The 15,024-nt window shown below is 39.2% G+C and overlaps 1 protein-coding gene across 10 annotated transcripts in view; it reads right to left on the reverse strand.

The window, feature by feature from the left end:
* Window positions 1-15,024, reverse strand: part of dmd (dystrophin) — a 251,416-nt gene that overhangs the window by 89,471 nt on the left and 146,921 nt on the right. For 9 of the 10 annotated variants that reach the window (XM_063467782.1, XM_063467775.2, XM_063467774.2 and 6 more), the window contains 3 exons: window positions 3,158-3,330; window positions 2,906-3,062; window positions 1,046-1,157 (listed from right to left, as the gene is read on the reverse strand). In XM_063467782.1, coding sequence (XP_063323852.1) covers window positions 1,046-1,157; window positions 2,906-3,062; window positions 3,158-3,330 — 442 coding nt within the window. Of the gene's footprint in view, window positions 1-1,045; window positions 1,158-2,905; window positions 3,063-3,157; window positions 3,331-4,730; window positions 4,899-15,024 lie in introns of all 10 variants that reach the window. The other variant, XM_063467780.2, reaches the window with a different exon arrangement.

Raw genomic sequence — 15,024 nt, forward strand, 5'->3', positions numbered from 1 at the left:
GATCAAAGACCACTGATCACTGGCCATGAGTAACCATTCACAGAGAGTTGGGGAATGGCTGCAATCACAGCATTGTAAGATGCAAAAGATGTACATCTCCGAATCATTGAATCAACCTTTTGGATTTACTTACCTGGATAATTGAGCATGCATCAAGACCTTTTGGTACTACTGCTTTTTACGCTTAGCTAGCTGATATTGTTGAAATCTAATGTCACTGAGCTGGTTCAGCAAGGTCACCTTTGGATATTTCAAACATTTTTTGGTATTGAAGGAAAAATCTTCAGCATTTTTGATAGGTAATGCTGTTTTTCCAGTTAAATATGTTTTTTGATTTGTTGAGCTTATATTTTCTTTTGCCTATCATAATCTGTTCAGTGTACTTTTTCACGTTAGCTGCAATTTAATTTAATAATTAAAGTAATGAATATAATTTAATGTGCCAAACAAACTGTGGAGACATAGGATTGTGTTTTAGAAAACCATAGTAAAATTTCATACATATAACCACGGAACTACTTACTTTTTAGATCTCCCTAACCACTGCCTAATACAAGATCAAATAGCTGAGATGGATTAAAATAACAGGAGGAAGGAGGAGAGGAAGTTCCATGATTAGCAGCTGAAATTCACCATTACTGTCAATGTTCTTGCAGTTCAACAGGGCGCAATATCTTTCAGCTGCTCTATAGACACATAGTAACCAGACTGCTGCCATGGTGCAGAATTGTTGCAGAATAGTGTCTGTTTATCTTTACGAGCAGTTGTTAGAATGCTGTTAATAATTAACAAGCTATTTCCACATTTAAATGGGAAGTTAAAAGGTTGCTGTCATATAATGTGTCTTTAGTACAATACCTTCACATTCAAAACCCTACAAAGGAGGTCACACTGCTTATAGCACTTACATTCTTAATTCATCCAGTAAGTATAACATTAAAACAAGCATGAAGTGCTGACGGGGGAAATTTTAAGCTATGGAAGAATAGTGGAGGAGAGCTTCTAAGCATTCTAAGCATAATTGTGTGAAATGAATGTGCGTTACCTCTGTGCTCAGGTGACGGTGTGTCTTGTGGAAGTTCAGACAGAAAGACTCCCACATCATCCAGAGCCTTGGTCATAACGGGCTCTTTAGCGCGCAGTTCCCTCTTGAAACCCTGTAAAAGCACACATACTTTTCAGCATTTGTACTAAACTGGGGTCTCAACCCAACATCAGACAGCCAGTTCCAACCTTCAATGTCATATCTGGGACTAAAAGACTCAGCTTGATGTGACTTTATACAGAGAAATTTGTCTCAAAAGGGTTACAAATGCATAGGGTACGATCAGAGGTATAAACAAATGTGTGCAGTGATCTGTCTGTAACTTTTGAGGACTCACAAGTGCATGCTTCAATCCACACACAAATAAAAAGTAATTAGTTTACATAAACTGTTCACAGAGTCTATCAATAAAGCTTCACAAATGGAATAATTTTCTCTTTCAAAAAGCTTTCTGTGGATACAAATGTCTAAAAATACTGGCAGTGGCCAGTGGTGGCCCTCAGCCTCAGTAGATGCAAAGGGGTACTTTCAAAATCCTAAGTCACCTTGTTCTTAGGTTATCACACTTAAAAAGATTTTCAGAAAACTTGACCTCTGACCCCTGACCTTGAGGCCAAGATCACTGAGATTCTTGTCTGGTATTTATACTAGATGTGCCTATGGTTTCAAAATCCTATGTCACTTCCTTCTCAAGTGATCACATTCACAAACTCAGGTGTCCATGTTGAACACCCGCCTGGCAGATTAACGACAATACCCCATCAGCTTTTTACAGCTGAGGGGTAATAAAAACACTTGCAACATCCTTCTCACTCACTTACAAAACCTTTCCTATGTGAGAGGTTTCATTCCTGATACGCATAGATCACATTGCATGCCCACGTGGGGTTTTGAGATGTCTGAGAGGAGAAGCCAGCTCTCCTGCCTCAGTAGAACTGAGTAAGGCAGATAAGATGGATCGCCCATGATGGAGAGCAGTTTGTTGTTGTTTGTTTGATCTCCTGTCCCTCACTGACTCAAAAGGCTCCAGACTCTGGGTAATGATGGTTCCAGCTTTGTGAATCATTTTGTTAATCCTGCTGGCACTGATGGAGACAACAGCAAAGGAAATAGCCTTACCACAAACACACAATAAAGGATCTGAGCCTCCTCAGAAAATAGAATCTGATGATCCCCTTCTTGTACACACCATCACTGTTGGTCCATCCATCCAAACTCTCATTCAGGTGAACTCCGTACCTGTACCTGTACCTGTAGGTGTTCACTGGTTCCACCTCCATACACATGTTAATGGGCCTGCTTACTTAACTTCATTTAGATGAAGATAAATATGCAAATATGCAAGGAGTTCAGTTCACGCTGTATCCTTTTCAACTTTTTCTTGTTCCTAGACCTGAAGACCCTCTTCTTTTCATTTAGTAGAGTGATCTAGGACTTGTTGTTGAGAAAACAGTGCAATTTGATGCAACCTCAATGGCTGAAGGTGATTTTAGACTAAAATCCTGGGTTTTCCCCAATTATTAAATCTGACTACAAAGTAGGCTATAATTATAATTTGATTAGTTTATTCACTCACATCTTTGATGTCACTGCGTGCTGCCCTAGGGGAATTAATCTGAGTTAATATTTTTCTAATTAATTCTGTTTAAAGGTAGAAACTGATCATTTCGTTTGAGCTTTAGTTAAAAAAAACAATTTGTCTAAGGTTATCATGTGCTGATGTCACTTCCTGTGCAGATATATTGTCGATTCCTGTTTTGTGAAAAGTTATGGCAGTCGTGTTGACAATTTGCTGAACACAATCTGCATCAAGAAGCAATGGCATGTTGAGTGAGCGTTCTACCATGCTGCACCTCCTACCCGGTGTATGTCCAGCTGAGCCTGCACAGCCGGGACGTCCCCCCCCACAGGTCGCTCCTGCTCCAGCTGGTGACTTTTTAGCCTTAGCCAGTTCAACAGTTCTTGCAGCGACATGTGAACCCTCTTCCACGGGGCCATCTCTGAGTCCAGATGGGCCCTTGAAACAGAAACACAAACATTTTTTCTTTCTCTGTAGTTTCAACAACAGTCATTTACAGTGCTTTGCATTGTTGGACCATTGCAACCGCTCACCTCATGCGGAGGGTCTTGTTGTGCAGGTCATTCCACCGCTGGGTCATGTTGCCAAGACGTCTCCTGAGCAGAGCACCATCCTCGGAGTCCCCCAGTGACGTAAGAATCCTCTGCCCATTTTCATCCAGGGAGTGATACAGTTCTGTGTGGCCATCAATCTCTATTTGGAGGTCCTATAATTGCCAGAAATGGAAAAACAGCATGAAAAACTAGTGAATTCGGTTACAGCACACACTTAATTTTTTGGTAACATCAGCAATCTTTCAGGACTTTCACTTTCACTGATTGGTGCTTAAAATCAGATGATGATCCGTTAATCAAGATATCAACCGTATTTATATTTATATTTACATTAACCTTTTTTATTTTAATTTCTTAGCACTGTAATGTCAAAATGTATAGCTTTAACTCCGGTGATTTCACTTTTGTACATTTTGTCCCACAGACAGTCCATTATTGAAGCTCTTTATGTTCCCAATTAGTATTTGACAGTCTAACCTTTTGTCAAGTAAAAAGGAAAAAAGATCCATTTGATGATGGAATGACCAAAATAACAGACATGGAGATATGACAATAGATACGAAGTAGTCCAATTAACACTCCAGTGTGATGTGTATGTGTGTATGTCACTGATGATTGTTTTTGGGGGTTGGGGTAGGGGCCAGGGTGGTGGTGGTGAGGGTTAGTGACAGCCCGATAGCAGGGGTAATGATGATGTTGCTGTTCTGCTGCGGATCCTGCAGAACTGTTCACCCAGATATAAGCAGGGAGAACAGAGCATGGTGGGGATGTGAAACAACAGTGAAACATTTGTTCTGATCAGAGAACGTTTCACTCCTGGAAGTGGGGAAGTGGAGACTCAGTGATCTTCTCTGCTGTCTTCAGCCCTCTCTGCAGGGATTTCCAGTTTGCGGCACTGCAGGCCCCTGACCACACAGATATTCATGTCAGTAAGCTCTCTATAGTACCCTTGTAGAAATTGGTAAGGATATGAGAGGGTAAGTGACCTCTCCTCGTCCAGCGCAAAAAGTACAGAAACTCCGGAGCTCTCTTAGCAACAGCTCTGGTGTGCAGTGACCAGGACAGAGTGTCTGTTATCTGTACTCTCTGGAACTTGGTGCTGCTGACCATGTCCACTGCTGTACTGTTAATGACTGTGTGGGACTGTGCCGACTTCCCCTTAAGTTGACAATGAGCTCTTTGGTTGTTTTCAGCACCGACAATGTGGTAGTTTTCCAGTCTCTCAAAGGACATCATAATGGGACTGAGTGCTTTGGGGCAGTTGTCATTAAGATACGTGACTGAGGGCTTTGTGGGCACTTGAATGTTGGCAGCAATCTTAAAGAATCAAATAGAATTCGCTTTTATTGTCACTGTATATGTAGAATGAAATTGTGGATGCTCTCCACCAACTGTGCATGTAATAATAATATGAATAGCAGGACAGCAAGAATGAATAACAGACTAGATTACATACACACAAGAGGTATGTATACAAAACAGGAGGAAGGCACACAATAAAAAGGCACACATTAGAGAACAGTTTACAAAGTGCTTGAAAATAGTGTAATACACTTGGTCTGAGTATAGAGTCCATGTGGGAGTGTCCTGGATGTGTCTGGAGGTGTGGGACCTCATTGACCAGAAGCGCCATCTGGAGGGCAGCAGGTCAAATCTGTGGTGGGCGGGAAGCAAGTCGTTACCTCTGATGGCCCTGGAGTCAGGAGGTGCTGGTAATGGCCTGCAGGGGTGGCAGAGGATGGCCAATGATTTTTTTGGGGAGTGTTAATTACCCTCTGCACAGCCTTTCTGTTTTCAGTCGTGGCCTCTGCGTACCAAACACACAGTGGTAGAAGGCCAACAGCAGCTTCTGGTCCAGGTTATTCTTCCTCAGAATGCAGGACAAATTAAAAATGTCTAAAAGAGAACTGAAGCTGGTTGGTCAGGACACCAAGCTGGTGTGTTGTCAGTGCCTGCTGCTTTTCTTACGTTCCCTCTCCTCAAAGTCGTATAAAGCTTTGTTCCTTGCAGGTGTATGACTAAATGCCTCAACCCTTCATAGTGTTTGTTTACTTACTTATTCAGAAATGTTGTCTTGTTCACACAGGGTGGAGGAGTAGCTTTATACTCTTTGATGGCTTTGAAACTCTGCCACATTCGTCTCTTGTTTGCATGGTCATGGAAGAACTTCTGTATTCTCTTACCAAAGTCATGCTTCGTTGCTCTTATGGCATAGTTCAAGTTGGGTCTTGCTGATCTGGGTGCCATCATATCACATTAGACCTAAAACCGTCACTTTGTGCTTTCATTGCAAGCACTCCTTGGTCATCCACAGTTTGTCACCAGGACTGTCATCTAACAGGCCAAAACCAAAGACATCTTCCACATATTTCTAAATTTATGGAGACACTAACTCAGCATACTCATCTACACTTGTAATTTGCGACTGTCAGTTGCAGATGCCTTGAACACATCCGTCGATACATTCAAAACAGTGTTTTAATGCTTCCGTGGCTCCTGTAGAGCACTTGCTTCACAGTGGGTTTTTCTCTGATTATTAAGCACTTCTATGCAGGAAACAGCATAACAGAAAAATGGTCTGACGAGCAGAGGTGGGGGCAGGGTGTTGCCTTAAATGCATCCTTAATTATCTGAATAGGCTAGGTAAACTCGGGCTAGGTGAAAATCAGTGTCACTTCATCTTATTTTAATTTGGTGCTTTCATAAAGAGACTCCTGCATTTGAATTACTGGCTTTATTAATAGCTAATACATCATTTACTAATGCTTTATACATAAATTAAATCATTAAGGGAAAATGTCTTCAGAATTCTGTGATACCTGATAAGATAGACAATAGTTACCTTAATGCCTTACATACTGTCTATTAAGTATTAGTAAATGACTTATTTACAAATTCTGTGCTCATAAAATTATGATATCAATTCTTTGTGTATGTCTGACTTAATCTACTTTTTCTTATTTTAATTCTCTAAATGTTATTGTGTTGTCTGAGTATTGGCTAATTACCTTCCACATGTTCTTTATATTACTAAAGTAAAAAAGAGCTGTAGTAGACACTTCAGATGTGTGACCTCTCACAGAAAAAAAATTGTACAGCTGAGACCTCAAGTTGTTTTGCATGACTTGATAAATGTCAAACCGTTCTCACTCCCGAGGCGACCAACGATTTGTCACGTCCCGAGGTATTCCATGGGAACGCGAAAGACAACCTTCCGCGTTCCTATGCTACGCACCGGGTTGTGGATGAAATCCAATAGAACAACCGTCCCACGGTAATAGACGTTCCAGCCATGTATTCCAGCCCTAACCCTAACCTTATCCCTAACCTTAACCAGCACTTTAATGATGTTAGTGTTTTTCAAAGCGATTTAAGTAAGATAAACGTACTTGTGTAGATTCATTCCAAACAGTTCTCATGTTTCCTCATTTTTCCGATCTCGTAATACAGTGTTCCCTCGCTATAACGCGCTTCACCTTTCGCGGCCTCGCTGTTTTGCGGATTTTTTTGTGTGCAATTTTGCATGTTCTTTTTTTTTTGTTTTTTTTTTACAGTGCATTGTGTTCTGCGTCCTGATTGGCTGTAGACCATTGTTAATCAACCTCGTGCCGTGTCTCCTGTACAGTACAGAATGCATTCAGCTTGTTAAATTTACATAAATCTTCGATCACTGGCAGTGTGACTCTGAAGTGCTGTACTGTATGTTTGTAAGTTTTCTCTCCAACAAACACAACAATGTCGACGAAACGTTTTGCACCATCAAAGACAACCGCGGGTCTTTGGTTTAATTCTCTAATACTGGACTTATTTTTCTACATTTGAACTTTAAGAGTTTAAACAAGAGAGAAAAGTGTGAAAATTTTCATGCCTGTCTGAGAAAAGTGTATAAAGTGTGTAGTGAGGGGTTTTACATCCTTAAAACATCTATAATAATTGTAAAAAATAAAGTTGGCTACTTCGCAGATTTCACCTATCACGGGTTATTTTAGAACGTAATTACCGCGATATACGAGGGACCGCTGTATAGGGACGTGTTGGGTGCCTGGAAGCGTAATATACAGGTGATTTGTCACCTTGTGTAAAATGTTACACTTTGGGAGTGAGAACGTGTTGTGAATGTAGTCTCATCAGTTTTACCACAATGCTATGCAATTCAATTTTAGAAAATGCATTATTTAATTGGAAAAATATGACACATTACTTGATTGTACCCAAAACGGTGGAATAACACTAGCATTCCCAACACTAGATCTAGTCCGTGTGTAATATAAATTACTCATCCCTTATTTTACTGTGATGATTGGTAGGTTCAAAAAGGTCAATAACATGCTTCTTTGTGGTTATCTTGTGGCAAAGCAATCAAACCACTTATTTCTTTTGAGTCCTCTTTTTGGAAAACTGCATTCTCCCAACTTTGTGGAAACAGTTTAGGGATGCCCCCTTTCTTTTCCAACATGACTGTGCACCAGTGCACAAAGCAAGGGCATGGGTGAGGCAGTTTGGTGTGGAAGAAATTATCTGTCCCCAGTACAGAGTCCTGACCTCAGCCTGACAGAACACCGCATGAGTTAGCCAGGCCTTTTTGTCCAACATCAGTGTCTGACCTCACAAATGTGCTTCTAGAAGAATGGGCAAATGTTAATATTAACACACTCCTAAACCTTGTGGAAAGTCTTCCTGGAAGCGTTGAAGCTGCTATAGCTGCAAAGAGTGGGCAGACGTCATATTAAAATCCTATGGATTAAGCATAGAGTGCCACAAGTTCATTTGTGTGTAAACACAGACAAATACTTTTGGCAATAGTGGACTGTATCAAGCATTTCTGCTCAATTTGAGCACTCGAAGCTCTTTTACTACAAACACTAAAAATATTAAATTGAATTTGACAGAACTTCTTTGTTTCTGTGCTTTGTGAAGAGCATGTGTCAGTAACTCACCATTCAAGCAAAAAGTGGCTTAAAAAGTGTATTTTAGATTAGTCATTTCACTTCATTTTTCTCCATTTCTATGTTAAGTTTTTATTAAAGAATCAACAGTGTCTTTAGAGCAAATCTTCTTATAAAAATAAACTGGAGTCAGTGAAGACATAAAAAAAACCATACTTTCAAGATGATATATTCTACTCTATATGGTTTCTTGAGATTGTCAAGGTCAAACAATGAAGATCAAGGTCAATTGCTTAGCCAACATGGGAAATCATGTCCCCCCCCTACGATACTGTTGTGAAGTTTAAAGATTTTCAATTAAAAATACAAAAATCCCAGCCCTGCAACAGACTGGCGACCTGTCCAGGGTGTACCCTGCCTCTCGCCCAAAGACAGCTGGGATAGGCTCCAGCCCCCCACCATCACACAAAATCTGAAACATGATATCATGAAAACTGTGGATGCTAGACTGCTAACAAACACTCAAATGGAACAAATTACACACTTTGGGGCAGGAGGATTTTATTACAATTACCATGTGATCTAAATGTTCTCTGACACAATGTCAGGCAGTCCAACAGTATGCATTCTTACCTTGATTTCTGCCTTTTAAATGAATAGTTCCAGAAGTCTTGCGCTACATTTTTGAGAGAAAAATCTTTCCTACTGTTAATCTCAAATGCCTCACAACAGAATCAAGTTTAAATCTTGAGATTAAAAATTTCCCTTTTTAAGAGTCTCCTGACCAAGCAGTACAATCCTAGGCAATGTTCCCTCTAATTTTTCACGTGTCTGAGCGAACACACAAACTCCCTGAGCGATCCCTTGGACCACTGTGAGCGACATCAGATGTGTGCACTGTGGTCACGCCAGCATCTAATCCATCCAAGTTACATGGTTTATTAAAATAATCAAATTACAGCATTTACATTTATGTTAGACTACTTTTAATTAACTGCTTTAGCCCACTTACAATGAAAATTTAAAAAAAATCTTGTTCATGACCTGTGTAGTATGTTAACACTATTGGAAGTAAAAATAACTTGAACTCCAATTTTGAAAACACAACTTTATTTATTTATTTTTATTTTTTTATAAAGCTCTGACTTGTATTATGAGTGTGAGTCTGTGATCTGGGAGAGAGTCCTGTAACTCTCTGTCTGCAAAACACAGTATATAATGACCAATGTTGGGCAATTAATTATATAGTTACTTCTTCAAAAAAGTAACTCAGTTTGGCAAACAACAAAGTTTTTTGCAGCTATTTTTTTTTTAAATGCAGCCAAGGCGTTTTTAAATAAACATTTCAAACTATTTACAGAACAATCAGCTGTTCTGCATCAAATTTGATGCCACACAAATTATTTGTGCCACTCCAAAAAATAATTTCTGTCCACTATGAGATAAAGGAGAACAACAGCCTGATACCTGCAGGCCTGACAACAGGAGATGTATCACTCCTGTAACACCTGTAACATTCAGCAGTCGCCTCATTGTTCTGACACACACAACAAAACTACTGACTACACTACACACTAACTACACAAGATTTGCGCTAAAGGTCGCAAATCTCTCACATCTCAAAACACCACCGTCACTCCTAAAACTTCCCCCCGTTTCTTAACAACTAGATGCCACGTTGCCATATCATTTTTTGATTGGTCGACATGGTACTTTTTTGGACGAATAGGAAAGGCAGAGGAGTGCTTTCGAGCCTTTTTCCTTAAAAAAAAAACGTTTTTACCGTTTCTTCCCGCAGTAAATATAAACAACGACAGTATTCAGGAAGAAAACCAAACATTGCATATTTTTTTATCACAACTCTGGTTTTACGTGGCCTATCAACACAATTTAAAAACTGGTATAAAGTCCACACTTTTTCGGTCAATTCTTCCATCTGTCCTGCTCACATCTCCAATGGTTGTACACGTTGTCATTAACGTGGCTTCACTCCACATCAGCCACGCCGCTTTGCTAGCTAAAACACCGGTGTCGGCACATAAGGACGCTGTCATAGCCTGTCAACGACGTTGATTGGCTGCGTATATACGCATTATTGGCTGAACTATGGGATAAGGTGGCATCGTTCCAATCCCATATGGGAGCAGCCAGTCACTCACTGACTGACACTGCAGAACAGGATTGTTGAAGTATTAATTTTAATTTCAATTCAGGTTAGATTTTTTTTGTGCGCAATGCAGATTTTCTGTGCGCAGAGACCGTGCCAGCAGTGCGCAATTGCGCACGTGCGCAGCTTAGAGGGAACATTGATCCTAGGTTGCATAAATTAATATCACATACACATACAAATCCATACACCAGTTAAGTACAGTCAGAGAGTAAAAAAATAAAACACAGAAACAACCAAGATCATGCTAAAAGTACTACCTAATGCCAGAAACAAAGGAACAATATTCAGGCAAAACAGCAGCCTGAATTAGTTGTTTAGAATTGCTTTAAAGTCATTAAGTGAGACCAGCTTCTTTAGTTGATTCTGCAGCTGATTCCAGGAGTAAGAAGCTGCACATTTGAATGCTCTTTTTTTTTTCAAATTTAGTGTAAAGCTTGGAATAAATCTTGGGAAATAAGATGGGGGCAAACCAAGAAAAGCCTTATTAATAAGAATATATCAGTCATATATATCATATATACGTCATGACAAAGCAGACCAACAAAGCAGTGGTGAGTAAGAGCTTTAGAATTTGTAATGAATTTCAATGCTCCATGATAGAATCCAGCATATTTAAGGATGCATGCATATAAATTGCATTGCTATAATCAACTTCATGATTCATGAACTTCATCTGCATCCGGCAACAATATCAATATAACTCATTGGAATTCTGTTTATGATAATCTGGAACTGAGAACATTTCGATACACAGACCATAATGTTCTAGACTTAGAAAAGGACAAAATAATTTCTTCTACAACATCAGCAATAACTGCTGCTACTTCACTGATGAACAGTTTAAACACACCATCAACACGGAAAACAAATTATCAATAATCCATTTTAATAGCAGAAGTCTGTATGCCAACTTCAGCAATATAAAGGAATATCTAAATGAGATGACAAATCCATTTGGAATTATTGCCATTTCTGAAACATGGATCAATGCTGAGAAAGGACTGGACTTTGGACTGGAGGGATATGATGTGAATTGTGTAAATAGAAGGAACAAATGTGGAGGGGAAGTAGCTGTGTATGTGGATAAAAACCTAAATTACAAGGTGGTGGAAAGCATGACAACTGCGATTGATAATTTATTAGAATGTATAACAATTGAAATTTATAAGGAAAAAGAGAAAAATGTCATAATTAGCTGTATATATAGAACACCTGGCTCTAGTATTCAAGTATTTAATGACTTCATAGAAGAAATATTCTCTAAAACAAATCAAAAAGTTATGTTTATCTGTGGTGATTTTAATATTGACCTGTTGAATCCAAAAAAGCATAAAATGACCGACGAATGTCTAAACTCTATGTACAGCTTGCATCCTAAAATAACCAGGCCTAGCAGAATTACACCACGTTGTGCCACCTTACTCAACAATATTTTCACTAACAATATGGAAAACAACATTGTGAGCGGATTATTAATTAATGACATCAGGGATCACCTACCAGTTTTTGCAGTTTATGACACTAATTATAAGAGAAATCAGCATGAAGAACAACTGAGATACAGACGTGTAAGGACAGAAGAAACTATGAATGCACTTAAGAACGATCTATTAAATCAGGACTGGGACAATGTGTACAAAGAAACTGATATTGATATTGCTTATGGCATATTTTTAAGAATATTCATGGAATTGTACGATAAAAACTGTCCAACAATAAAATCCAACAGAAAGCACAAATATTCAGACAGACCATGGATCACTAAGGGTTTACAAAATGCATGTAAAAAGAAAAATACACCCTATAGGGAATTCCTAAAAGAAAGAACAAAAGATGCTGAAAATAAATATAAAAAATACAAAAATAAGTTGACCAATATTATACGTGTATGTAGAAAGGAGTATTATAGTAAAACATTGATCAACAATAAACATAATATGAAGAGAATATGGGATGTTTTAAACGGTATCATTAAAAATAATTCTGGACAACAAAGTTATCCTCAATATTTTATTGACAATGGCAATATTATGGAAAACACTGCTGATGTGGTCAACAGCTGTAATCATTATTTTGTAAATATTGGACCAAATCTGGCAGAACAAATTCCTGAGTCACTGCCATCAGTAAAATGGCCTGTAAATGGCCTGCATTTGTATAGCGCTTTACTTAGTCCCTAAGGACCCCAAAGCGCTTTACACTACATTCAGTCATCCACCCATTCACACACACATTCACACACTGGTGATGGCAAGCTACATTGTAGCCACAGCTGCCCTGGGGTGCACTGACAGAGGCGAGGCTGCCGGACACTGGCGCCACCGGGCCCTCTGACCACCACCAGTAGGCAACGGGTGAAGTGTCTTGCCCAAGGACACAACGACCGAGACTGTCCAAGCCGGGGATGGAACTGGCAACAACAGGCGAACTCCCAACTCTTGAGCCACGATCACCACCACATCATCAGTAGACTGTAGTGAAAGCCTGATTGATAGGAACCCTAACTCAATGTTCCTCACAGCAGTGGAGGAAAAAGAAATAATTGACACTGTACACATGTGTAAATATAAAACATCTACTGATTGTAATGATATTGACATGAAAATCGTCAAGAAGGTCATAGAAGGAATTGTAGGACCTCTAACATATATTTGCAACTTATCATTTCAGACTGGAAAAGTTCCAAACAAAATGAAAATAGCTAAAGTTGTGCCGCTGTATAAAACTGGGGATAGACACCACTTCACAAATTACAGACCTGTTTCTTTACTACCACAATTCTCCAAAATCCTAGAAAACCTGTTTAATAAACGATTAGACAAATTCTTAGATAAATATAAATGACTCTCTGACAGTCAATATGGATTCAGATCAAAAAGATCAACATCTCTGGCATTAATCGAATCAATTGAGGAGATTACGAATGCCATAGATCAGAAACAGTATGCAGCTGGACTATTTCTGAATCTCAAGAAAGCATTCGACACAATCAATCATGACACGTTAATCAATAAACTGGAACGGTACGGGATCAGGGGGCTGCACTGCACTGGGTGAAAAACTATTTAAGTGACAGGAAACAGTTTGTGAAGCTGGGTGTCCATTCCTCATCATGCTTGGACATTGCTTGTGGTGTTCCACAAGGCTCTGTACTGGGTCCAAAATTATTTATTATTTATATAAATGATATTTGTAAGGCATCTGATATATTAAAATTAGTATTATTTGCAGACGACACAAATATTTTTTGTCTCTTTTTAATTCTATGTTGTTGTACTTTTTCAACATGTTCAAAATAAAGATTCAATCAATCAATCAATCAATCAATCAAGTATAGACATAAAACTGGGAACAACTGGGAACAACAAGTCTCTTTCATCTCTCAAAGTACAAGCAGGACTTTTAGTCTAAAGTAAAAACCACAATTCAATTTTTTCACCAGTTGCTAAAAGTGAGGTGTAAACGACAGCGAATCATCAATTCAAGTCCTAAGTAGGTGTAATCAGATACTAACTCAATCTCAAAGCCCTGAATTGTAGTAATACATGAAAGGTTATTTGGTTTAGATTTTTAATTTGTGAACACCATCGATTTTTTTTGGTCAGCATTCAAAACAAGTTTTAAATCCCACAGGTTATTCTGTAGTGTAGTGAAAGTTGATTTAACAGATTACAGCCTATATGAATCATCTCAAAAGTTTAGTGTAAATGTCAGTTGAGTAAATGTTCAGTTCCAAATTAATCTACTTGATTTTTATTCCCAACCTGAACATGGTAGACCCTTCTGCGCAGCATCGTCCAGACTGTACCCTGGAATCCCCAAAATCAGACATCAAAAAGAAGAAGCACCTCCATTAAGTCCCATTTTATTCCTTCTAGCTTCCAGTAGGCTGAATTAGACTGCCCTCTGTTTAAGTGTGCGTGACACAGTGAGACGTTTGCAGATAAAGAGGAAGAGAGGGAGGGTCAGTTGCACATAAAAAAAGAGAGAGATGGAGTTGGAAAGTCTGAGTCAGAGTGAACACAGGGTATGAGAAAGAGTTAAAATGATGATGAAAGATGCAGAGAAAACTTTCAAGGTTACATAAAATGAAGAGTGTACTTCTTTTCCAATTAAACTTTATCTGTATGTTGTAGCCTAGGGAATGAGAGTGAGACTTCATAGGATGCTATGTAGTTTTAGCACACATCATTGTAACTGGACAAAGACAACTATCTCAATGCTACACACAGTGCTACTGTTGTACTGAGAGAGCTCTGTGTGTGCATGTGTGTGTGTCCCTGTAGGTGTGTTGTGTGTGTGTGAATTTGGATTTTAAATGTGCTGCTTGTGTGTTTCCTTATAGTATATGCACTGTACACTGTGTCACAGTGGTTGTGTGTGGATCACTGTGCATGCTGTGCTACCAGAAAGTGTGTGTGGGTGCAGGGTGAGGGTTGATGGTCAGAATATGTTTTCTTGCAGAACAGAGCCTTCCCTTCACCCAACACCCACAATGCATTGGGGGAATTCTGGATTTGTGTGCAGACAGTGACAGTCCAATCAAATCTCACCATGTCAGCATTCCTGTCATACTAGCCAGAGCAGAGTTGAAGAAGGGTTCCTTAAGCTAAAAACTGGAAATATACTGGATGTGTGGCAGATCCCACCTGAGACAAAAGTGTAATCATTAATCTTTTTATCCATCCTTTTATCCATATCAGGGTCGCGAGAGCGGGCTAGAGACTATCCCAGTTATCAGAGGGCGAGAGGCAGGGTACACCCTGGACAGAAGACCAGTCTGTTGCAGA

Source organism: Pelmatolapia mariae, linkage group LG23 (assembly GCF_036321145.2).
Source record: "Pelmatolapia mariae isolate MD_Pm_ZW linkage group LG23, Pm_UMD_F_2, whole genome shotgun sequence".
NCBI lineage: Eukaryota > Metazoa > Chordata > Actinopteri > Cichliformes > Cichlidae > Pelmatolapia > Pelmatolapia mariae.